Source organism: Diadema antillarum, unplaced genomic scaffold (genome assembly GCF_040938485.1).
Source record: "Diadema antillarum isolate AM-2024a unplaced genomic scaffold, OU_Dant_1.0 seq00000843_RagTag, whole genome shotgun sequence".
In the NCBI taxonomy this organism is placed as follows: domain Eukaryota; kingdom Metazoa; phylum Echinodermata; class Echinoidea; order Diadematoida; family Diadematidae; genus Diadema; species Diadema antillarum.
In genome coordinates, this window is record NW_027271718.1 from 49,190 (window position 1) to 60,307 (window position 11,118).

The following is an 11,118-nucleotide window of genomic DNA, read 5'->3' on the forward strand; positions in this document are numbered from 1 at the left end:
CTACAACACATGGCACATGGCCCGGCACAGGAGTCTGTAATGTGCATGTGCTGCATGTTTAGTAGCACACATGTGGCTTGATGAGGGCTTGGTGTACAAGATGTTGGGAGCTACATGCAGACTGTGTACAAAATTCACAAACAGACACTAACTCTGCATATGGGAAATTGGAGATTCTCCGAAGGCTGTTTCATGACTTTAGTCAGACAGATGAGCTGTGACTATTTAGTTTTGTACAGTACTGTGTGTGTTTAAGGTGCGTAATTAGTGCGTGGTATCTGTGATGTGAGTAAAACTTGCTCTCTGGTAAACTGGTAGTGTGGCTTCAATAATCGGGTAAGAAATACTCGGCCCAGTACTACGCGATTGCGCAGAGACTACTGTATTAGTGATAACCCTTTCCCCTTGCAAATAATCATTGTTGCCACAGCATTCTATTGCAACTCGGTCATGATTTTTTTTTTTTTTTTTTTTTTGGTCCCACCAAGAGACATTTTGATCTCATATGAGATGTCAGTTACTCCTATGAGGGCTTTTATGTACTTATTAGTATATGGTCCAATAGCATGAAACTAACCAAATTACTGTAAAAGTAAACCCATAAAGGTTTTTATTTTTGATTTATTGGAAACAAAGAAATGATAGAGAAAGATAACTTTGAATATGAAAAGAGTGTCATCTGAATGGTATAGCTTAACTTTCTCAAATAATAGTTGAATGTTTTCTCTGTAAGCATTAATTTTTCTGCACATAATTCAAAGCAGAAATGAGAGTCTCTTCCGCCATTGCAGTTGTAGAATACATGCTAGATTTCTAGAAATGATTTAGCACCTCATGTTTCTTCCAAAGTTTGCCATAAATTGACTAGTAGAATACAACAACTGTAAGTCAGTCATTGCCATTATCCTTCCCTTTCACCCCCCCCCCCTTTGCTTCTGCAGCCATTGTGCAGCGCCATGCAGGTATCCTCGGGCTGAGTGCCTGTGTGCAGGCGTACCCTTACGATGTCCCCGGCTGGATGCCCCGGGTGCTCATGGATCTCACCGACCACCTCCACGACCCCCAGCCGATCGAGGTAAAGTAGTGCCTGGTGTCTCCCTGCTTCCTGCCCCTTCAGAATGTCCTTATCCCTTCCACAATGCCTTCATCAATCTTTTACACCTTTTACATTCCATCCTTCCCCCCGTCCTTCCTTATACAAGTTTTGTGGCTTTTGTGTTCCACCACTTCAATCAATATTTCCCCACCACTTTTGTGGCTCTCCGTGTGTTTGTCCTGTATCTCTTTCTGCCTTACTCACTCACACTGACTTACAAATTCTGGTTTGTTTGTTTTTTTCTGTTTGTTTGCTTGTTTTTCTGCTTGTGCTTTTTGCAGGGTTATTTCTCTCTCTCTCCCTCTCGTCTATCTTGCTTTCTCTCCTTCTGTCTCTCACTGTCTCCCTTTTTCTCTTCATTACCTCCGCCAAGGGAGTAGGTTATGTTTTCGTTACAGTTGGTTTGTTTGTTCGTTCGTTCGTTCGTTTGTTCATGCGTTCGTTTGTTCGTTCGTTCATTCGTTTGTCTGTGCCCAAATAACTCAAAAAGTAGACAACAGATTGGGATGAAACTTGCAGGAAAGGTTGAGAATGACACGAGTAACAAACGATTAACTTTTGGTAGTGATCCGAGAATTTTGGGGGAATTTATGAAGGATTTTTTATATTTTGGCAGGGAGGGTTAGTGAACTTGGGAGTTCAGGCTGCGCGTATTTGAGGTTTGCATGTGCGCATTAAAGTGCGTGCCCTAGTTTCTGCTAGGGCGAGGCGCGCCGCGCATCTGAGGGTTTATGACGTAACAAAGGCTTCTATATTGGGGATCTCGGGCAATTTTTCAGTGAGTGGAAATCACTGATCTCCATATGGAAGAGCAAGATCATCGATGGAAAGTAACTGCTTGGCGGAGGTCTGCGCTCTCGGAGTGCTTTTCTAGTTTTTTATTTGTTACATATTACATCCTTTATTCTGGGTGTTGTCATTGTTTATTTGTTGGTGTTTTTTTTTCAAGTTCTTTTGAGTGGATCAAAAGTGGCAAGCAAAAAAAGGCAACAATTAAAAGCACAAAGAAAGCCATGCATCTCCTATACCTAACAAACATCTGACGCCATGTGGCTGGCTTTCTTGGGAGAAATTATGCAGGAAGCCCTTGGGCTAAACTGGTGGCAAAAACCAACTTGCTCGCTAGCTGCATGGCCATTCAACTGTCAAGTATTGTTGACCTTGTTCTGAGAAGATTTTATTTTACCGTATCTCTTCTTTTGTTTTTTCTTTGTTTTGTTGTGCTTGTTGAGACTCAAGTGATTGGATTGTGTGCAGTTGGTGGAAGGGGGAAGGGAAAGTAGTGGAGGGGGTACAAATTCAATGGATGCTGCATAAAGGGTTGAAAGATCTGTGTTGTCCAATTCAAATTCTAAGATAGGAAGAAGTAATGTCTTACAAATCCACCGCATTTCATCTGCAGATGGCCCTTGAAATTGAAATGGAATGTGTCAAATCACTTGCATTTAGCTGCTACAATGAGATTTTTTTTTTTTGCCTTCCTTTTATATTCTTTGAATTTGTATAAAGTTTCTTATGTGCATCTAACTAGAAGGGTCTGATATTTTCAAGCTAAATTGTACGGAGTCACAGACATTGGAGCATTGCCATAATGACAAAAAATATACAAATTTTTTTTTTTTCCCCTGTATAACAATTGCCAATTCGGGACTGCGACCTTTTAATCAGTGTGGCGTAAAGTGATGTTTTAAATGAGTTGTCCCTTGCATTTTCAATATTTCATCTTGGATACATGCTTTGTGACATGGTTGATAAGTGATATTGCATATATATCAGGTGACTATCAAACTACATTTCATGGAGTGTACTTTGACTTTGTTTTAAATTTGACAAGAAATTAGGAAGAAGCAAAGCAGATTTCTTTTTTTTTTTCATTGAGGGTATGATTTGAATATCTCAAGCTGAATGTCTACTTGAATTTTTCTCTTTTCATATCTACATAAAGAAGCTGTTCTCTCTATGTTGAGAATATCAAATTGATGCTTTTTATTGAGACTTTGCTGCCCTTTCTTTTATGATAAAACAGTTGTAATATCCAAATTCATGAAATTCTTCCAATAAGTTGTGTTTATTGCAACTAATTGTCAAGTTGCCCTGCATCGACTTGAATTATTAAGAAAAAAAACTTGACAGAAGAATTTCATGAATTTGAATAATTACACAGTACCTGCTGCATGCTACAAGGATTAGAACCAGCACTAGCCATCAGGCGGAAGCTCAGTGGCCTAGTGCATAAGATATCTTTTTGGAGATCAGGAGGTCGTAGGTTCAAATCCTGCTTGAGTATGTATCCCCATGATATCTTTTGTCGTGGCTACTACTAAAACACTGATCAATTCAGTACTTATTTATGTTGATGTAGAGCAACTTGTCAATCAGTTACAATTTGTGAAATTGCTTTGTGGACATGCCTTTTCATTTTGCCGTGAAGTGAGTGAAATACCCGGTCTTTCTTCTTCTTTTTTTAACATCATGCCTTTTTTATGAACAGAGGCAAAATGGGATCAAATCTATTTTCTCTTTTGTTGTTGTTGATACTGCAGAGGACAGTAAGAAAGACCCTGTCTGACTTCCGTCGCACTCACCATGATAACTGGCACGAACACAAGCAGCAGTTTACCGACGACCAGCTGGTCGTGCTGACGGACCTTCTCGTGTCGCCCTGCTACTACGCTTGATGTTTGCCTTTTGCCGGACTGTCGTAGACTAGGTTGAAATTTTTATGACTGGCCAATCATTTTGAGCACTCTGTACTGTATCCCGCGGCGAGATGATATTTTTTATATGTGTATGTATACGATTACATGTGTGTGTGTGTGTGTTTGTCTGTGTTTGTAAGTGTGTGATTTTGTCTTTAAGTAGGGTGTGTCGGAGACAATGAAAGATAAATGGCATTTGGTTTGCCTGAACTTCAACTGATGATGGCAGCATACGTGGAATGGATTTTGTACAAAGAAGTTCTAATGTAAGAGAGCATTTAACAAAGATATAAAAAGCACACATTGCAGAGTATTCAATTCATGCAATGCATCCTGGCATCATATTGCACTGTCAATAAATATCTATTTATATGACAAAGCGTAGAATAAATGGACAACAAATTTGGGTCTGCTTTGGTTGTCACTGATGTGTAGCTACTGAACTTTTACCGTGATATCGCACTCAGTAGATAAGCTGAGGGAACCTAGCCACAGTCATTGTAATACCTTCTGCACAGGTTGTGTGTATCTTTGACAAAGTTTTCTTGGTCCTTTCTGTGCCAGGTACTTTAAACAGTGTATACAACCTTATGGGGTTTTCTGTGCCATTTAACACTCCCACACGCTATGGCCCGAATTCACGAATGTGGTTTAAACTTAGACCATGGTACAAATTTAGACCATGTTCTAAAATAAGCGTTAAATAGGTGTACCAATACATGCGTGCATCAATGCATGTTTTTTTTTACCGGATGCCTGTTAGCGTACGCAATCTGTCAATCATATCTACGCAGAAGAAATATACATACACCATGATTTAAATTTAGACCACCTTCGTGAATTCGGGCCTAGGGGTCAAGATATGGGCTTAAATCTATCGCTGTGGTCAGATAAAGAAAATGCAGTAGTAAATGCTTTATGTATACCTCCGTAAGATGGAATATATAACTTAGATGTTTATCATAATGTGGTGGGAGTGATAGTAAAGGTATATGATATATTTATCCATTTTCTGCCTTTTTAACTTTAAAGCCATATTTTTGCAGGTGTATGTGTACAAACATCGATCCAACAAGGCAAGAATGAGTATGTGAAGTGTTCCCAAGCTTATCTTTTTGTTACTGCTTAAGTAGCATCCCATCATGTATAACATGAATTGTGACATTGAGAAAAAAAGTGGCTCATAAGAGATAAAATATTTTAGAGGTTTTACTACGTGCACAGAAAATGTTTAAAGGAGCATGATGGAGAGTTCCCTCGACCAAATTAGCTGAATTTCTATGTCCCCCCCTCCTCAATCCCTTTTGCCACGATTAGGGGAAAAAATGAGAATAACAAATAATATAACCATGATACAAATGTACATATGAGCAATATAACTCAAACCTGATTGGAGAAAAGATACTCAAAACTGCTTAGTGTTATATACAACAGTCAAGCTGCCATTTACAACAAGTGCTCTGTGAATTGCACACAAAAATCAACTTTGATGCATTGAACATTGATAACGCCATGAGGTAACGAGTAAAGATAATTGATAATGCCAGCATTGGGGAGACATTATACCCAAAACCCCATCTATTTCTGGCAGCAATAGCATATATATCAGAATGGCAACTGAATATTTTACAATATTTCAAATTCCTCTCCCACGAGTGCATAGCCCCAGGCAAAAACAGCAGGATATATGAAAAGTTGATGCGAATTGGCCTTCTTCCGTCCTCCTGCAAGCTGCTTACCATCCCCCCTCCCACCCTCCTCGTGACAAATTCTGGTCCATGTTCTTTTTGTATGCTGTAAAACTAGGAATGTTGGCGTGCATTTTAATTACGCAAATTTCGTGAGCGCCAACATTCGCGAAATTAGAATGCGAGCGAAAGTTCTTGCCCACGTAATATGCATTGGATGCCAGTGGCAATTCGCGAAAATTTCATGCTGCGAGAAAGGCCATGGGCTCCGATTTGCGAAATTTTTATGCCGCTAATATATCGTGTTTTACAGTATCTTTGGTACTTGTATAATGTGTCGAAGGGATTGAGGTAGATTAGGTTGGAGAAGATTTGATCATCATCATCCATGCTTTTCAGCAGTGATTTATAAATTAAGGGCATCTTGATGGAAACAATTGAATTCATGAATGCAGGCAAACAATGTATACTGTGGTGAATTTTGCTCATGATGCTGAGTGGATATTGTTATTTGGTTTTGATTGATTGCTTAAGTTCACACAGTTTTCTGTGCTTTCCTTTGATTGCTTGAATAATGCTTGTTTCTTCTGCCTCTCTGCTTGTTATTTTAGCTTTGCTTATGAATATCATGGTGCCAGAATAGAAAATCTGTCACCTTTTCAAAGGTCTCCTATCCACAATACTGGCTGGTATTTCCTTTCTTTTTTTTGTCTGGTATTCTGCAGACACCTATTCTGCTGGGACTTCCGCCGAGAAATGATTGTCTGAAATGTCACTGCATTCATTTGCAAAGCGCCCCACTACTGGATCTCATTAACATGACGGGATTACCGTGTTTGCAAGCGCGAGTGTCCAAATGTTGCATAGATTGTAGATCGTGTCTTGTCTGCATTGAAGAATGAGTCCTGAAAAAGACTCTACCTTCACACTTTGGGGATCCTTTGATGTTGGAATAAGAAATTTGAAGTTGTAATGCCTATTTCACTTGCAAGGCAAATAACTCAGCCAGAGAGCATTCAAATTTTTATCATGTATAATGTGTAAAGTATCATGTTTGAGACTGTCTTGTCATCAAAGCATAAAGCCTCAGTGAAAACAGAGTATGACTCTGGCTATTCATTCATTCATTCATCTTTATTGGTCCATGTCAGACATAGAAATCCAATGGACCAAGCCGAGTACATGCTAAACTTTGCACCTAACCTGATATTTAATCTGGAATATAAGTCCCAAAGTATCCATGTGTGTTCACTGCTGTGAGAAGTAAGTATGCCAAACCACAACAGTGTGTCAAAGGATGTGCATGTAGATATCACAACTCTAGACCATTTAGAGTCAAAATGTAAGAAAAAAAAAAAAAGAGGGAGCAAGCTACTTTGTATTTCAGTCCCTTACTATCTAATGTAGTATATTTGTTCACTCTCAAAATTCTCCTGTGGAATACTGTCCAACTTGTCGTAGAATGTCTATCCATAAAAATTTATCAGTCTTTGTGAAATCCTTATCCAGCTATGATTGTTACACAAAATTAAAAATGTAACCAACTAATGCTATGTACAGTGTGATCACCACTCAGCTGCTGGGGTGCTTATTTGTCTGTTATATGTGGGAAAACAAATTAGATGATTTTATTCTTAGCATTCTATCAATACGTCTGTTACGGCCTATTTATGCGTAATATGTGTTCAGACTTTTCTGACTCCTTATTTGTAACTTATGATTCAATTTTGATTCAATTCTAAATTCTTTCGGGAAGTTTAGGTTTTGTGGTGTAGCATTAAGTAATACCTTTTGTGGTTTAGCGTTATGGTATGTCGCTTCATATTCTTGTATGTAAGAAGTGTCAAAGACTATATTTTGTTTTGACAGTCAGCCAAGTAGTTACCCTGCCTTAGATAACCACAAGTGTATTTTCCATTTTTATGCAGTGTCCCACAAAATCCAGAATGACATGTACTGGAAAAAAAGAAGAAGGAAGTACTCTGGCACCATATGTATCTTTTCCAGTGACATGTAATCAAGCTGTTCAAAATTCAAATTTGGCTGCTTTTGTTAGAACCGGACTCAAAGGTCCAAATTAGAGTCGTTATTTCCCACATGGAAATGTGTAAAAGATAGCGCTGTAAAACCTGATGAATTCAACTTCATATTGTTAAAAAGATTTTACTTGTTCCTGCCTTGGTTCTGGGATTACCGTGTCAATTACCAAGGTCAGGGTGTTAGGTCAAATGTGAAAGAAATACCCAAATTTAATAATCACATGTCTCAAGTGAATTTGGAAAATTGAAACAAAGATAGTAAAATGATTGACTACTTTTAATCTAGTCCATGAGTGACAGGAAGGGGGATTGACGTTGAAATGCCAGAGTTTTTTGCGTGATTGATCGTTTATTTGTGTTTTTGTTACTTGTGAACATGGTGCAATCAAATTCCCTGAGAATGACTGGATGAAGAAGACTATCAGCGAGTGTTGTTCTGCATCTTCTTCATGAGTTTGAGTGCTCTAGATATGTCATGGGATTTCTCTTCTTTTTTTTTTTCATACAACAGTGTGACAAACCATCAGAAAGTGGGTTTGGTGTGGATGCTGACATGATTTGTCAGCAACTTGTGTATCATCAGGAGTACATAAGAGTGTCAATAATTTATTTGTCTCTTCCTGTCTTTGATTTATGGTGGTGTAAAGGGTAAAGCTAGCGGTGGTAACACAAAGGAGTTGCTGCACATTAAAGGGTGTGCCCTGTGGTACCTGTGATTTGTGCCCTGTGTCTTAGCCGTGAATGCAGCTAAGACAGTATCAGTGTTCATAATGATTTACTTGCTGAGCCTTGGACAAAGGCTACCACACCATTCACATGTCACATGCATGTCTATATCACTCACAGGTGTTTTTTTTTAGAATAAAAAAAAAATGAAAGTATGGATGGTCATGATTGTTATGAAAGTTTGGATATGTGGCTAGAGTTAATGAGGACAACAAAATAATGCCACTGACATGTCGTGCAATGATCAGTTTCAACTTATACTAATCTCGGCTGTTTGAAATTTTGTCATTCTCCCCTATTCTACCGAGTCAGCATAAGATTTGTGTCATTAACTTGAGAGATTTATTTTTGAATAGAAGTGGTTGTAGCATGCATACAAGTTATCTTTATTTTGCCTTGAGTTTATCAACCTGAAAAGTGCTAATTGGTCATTGATAACTGATAACAATATCTAATCTGTATAACGGTGAGTTTATACCAGTGTATTGATATTTCCCTGCTTTAATAAGTTTGGGGAACATTTCTCATTTTGATTTAATCATAAAATTGTATATAATATACCTCATGCAGGTGTGGTTTGTGTCTTAAAACAATATTTGGCACCATCGATGTCACCATTTATGGATTTAAAATTGTGGTGCACAGAGAGCAGAGGAACTACTGGTAGAATGTTGTGTCTATACAATATTATGAGGAATTTTTGGTTCTTTTGCCTGGTGTAAGGGAAGCTCTTCTTGGCCCCCGCCCCCATTTTGAGATCCAAATTGATGCTTCAGTGAATTCTACAGCAATGCAAATGTGACACTGACTGACTATGAGATGATTGCAAACGGATGTTGTATGCAATAAAACATGGAATATATGTTGTTACAGGAAGACTTCTTGTGTCTGTGTGTGTATGTGGGTGTGTCTGTGTGTGTGTGTGTGTGTGTGTTTACAGTTCAGTCTTAACTGCATTAAACCAGTGGGATTAATCAGCTAATTAGCCATGATATAAAGGGATGGCGTAACTTTGGTTGAGATAGGATTTAGATTTTAATTATTTACAAGATAATTAGAAACTGTTTATGTGAAATATTGAATCTACGGACACATGCAGGACATGGAACAAAAGTGATACTACAACAACAGAAAACACTACAGACATTAAAGTGATGGTATAGTTTTGGTTGAGATGGGGGTTCAGACTTTTAACTTTTTGCGAGATAATTAGAAACCTTTTAGATAAAATATCAAATACATTGTAGCATACAATTCTAAAATGAATTAAATGTCAGTTTGATGAAAATCGGTCTTGAAATGGCTGACATATCCAAAAACAAAGTAAAGCAATGTGGTCCTAATAAAGGTGGAACCCATGTTAAGCCAAATATAAATTCTAACCTTAATCCTACTCCTCACTTCAAACTGAACCTAAAACCCTGTCTTGAATATAACCCTAACCCTAAGTCCTATGAGAAAATAAGACAGGAGCAACTTTCGCAGGAGCAAATGTCGTGTCACTGACATTCATGTCGTGTGTGATTTTGTGATTTGTTTCAAAACGAACAAACTGGACAAAACCCGAAAAATTAAACAGCCGCAAAAATAAAACAAAAACTAAAACAAAAAACAAAAAATGGCAGCAACAATTAGGACCAGCATAAACAAGTGCCACAGACACAAAGATTTTTTAAAACAGTGTTTATGCAGTGATGTTATGATTCAATTGTCTTTGTGATCAACGAAACAAAGTTAGGACGTCCATGTGTGCGTATTATAACCAGTGGCGTATCTAGGGGGGGGGGGGGGCAAGGGGGGCACGTGCCCCGGGCGCCACTCCTTGGGGGCGCAAAAAACGAAAAAAAAAAAACGAAGAAGAAGAAAAAAAAGAAAAAAATGAAGAAGAAGAAAAAAAAGAAAAAAGAAAAGAAAAGAAGAAGAAGAAAAAAAAAATCGCCCGGAAAGGGAGGGAGAATGGTGGGGGGGGGGGGGCAGAAAACCAAATCAAACAAGATAAAAACAAAACATGATGATGACGCGGACAAAATGACAATGTTTATTGTGTTTACACAAGAATTCCATGTTCTGTAAGCTGAAATACAAAAATTTTCGGCTCGCTCGCTGCGTTCGCTCGCCAAAATTTATATAAAAAAAGAAGGTGAGAACAAAACGTGATGATAACGTGGACAAAATGACAATGTCTATTGTGTTCATTCATGTCATTTTATATTTAGTAGGCAAAATGTTTCACGGAGCAGCGGCTGCAATTTCTTTCGTTCTGAAGCGATAGCCAATTGGATCAAAAGAAGGCGCCAACGGTTTCGAACATACGGGGGGGGGGGGGGCAAAAAAACAACAACAAATCAAACAAGATAATAACAAAACTTAATGATGACGTGGAAATATACAAACTTCGGCTCACTCACTCGTACTAATTTAGAGTATTTTTTCAAGTCTTCAGTTTGTTGGTATAAATTGTCATCTATAAGGTCGTCACTATATCTTGATTAGAATTGTAAGATTTAATACGCAAAAAATGACAAGAGTTCCATGTTTTGTAAGCTGAAATACAAAAATTTTCAGCTCGCTTGCTACGCTCGCTCGCCAAAATTTATCCAAAAAAAAAAAAAAAAAAGGAAGAGAAAGATAAGAACAAAACGTGACGATGACGCGGACAAAATGACAATGTCTATCGTGTTCACACGTGTCATTTCATATTTAGCAGGAAAAATGTTACACGGAGCAGCGGCTGCAATTTCATTCGTTCTGAAGCGATCGCCGATTGGATCAAAAGAGGACGCCAACGGTTTCGAACATACGTGGGGGGGGGGGGCGGAAAAAAAACAAATAAAAAAAGATAAGAACAAAACGTAATGATGACGCGGAAA

At 38.3% G+C, this 11,118-nt stretch overlaps 1 protein-coding gene across 1 annotated transcript in view; it reads left to right on the top strand.

The window, feature by feature from the left end:
- LOC139740220 (proteasome activator complex subunit 4-like) overlaps window positions 1–8,522 on the top strand; it is a 46,206-nt gene extending 37,684 nt beyond the window's left edge. Inside the window, exons 38-39 of the mRNA XM_071650803.1 lie at window positions 942–1,075; window positions 3,640–8,522. Coding sequence (XP_071506904.1) covers window positions 942–1,075; window positions 3,640–3,774 — 269 coding nt within the window. The 3' untranslated portion in view covers window positions 3,775–8,522. The remainder of the gene's footprint in view (window positions 1–941; window positions 1,076–3,639) is intronic.
- The last annotated feature ends 2,596 nt before the right edge of the window (window positions 8,523–11,118 follow it).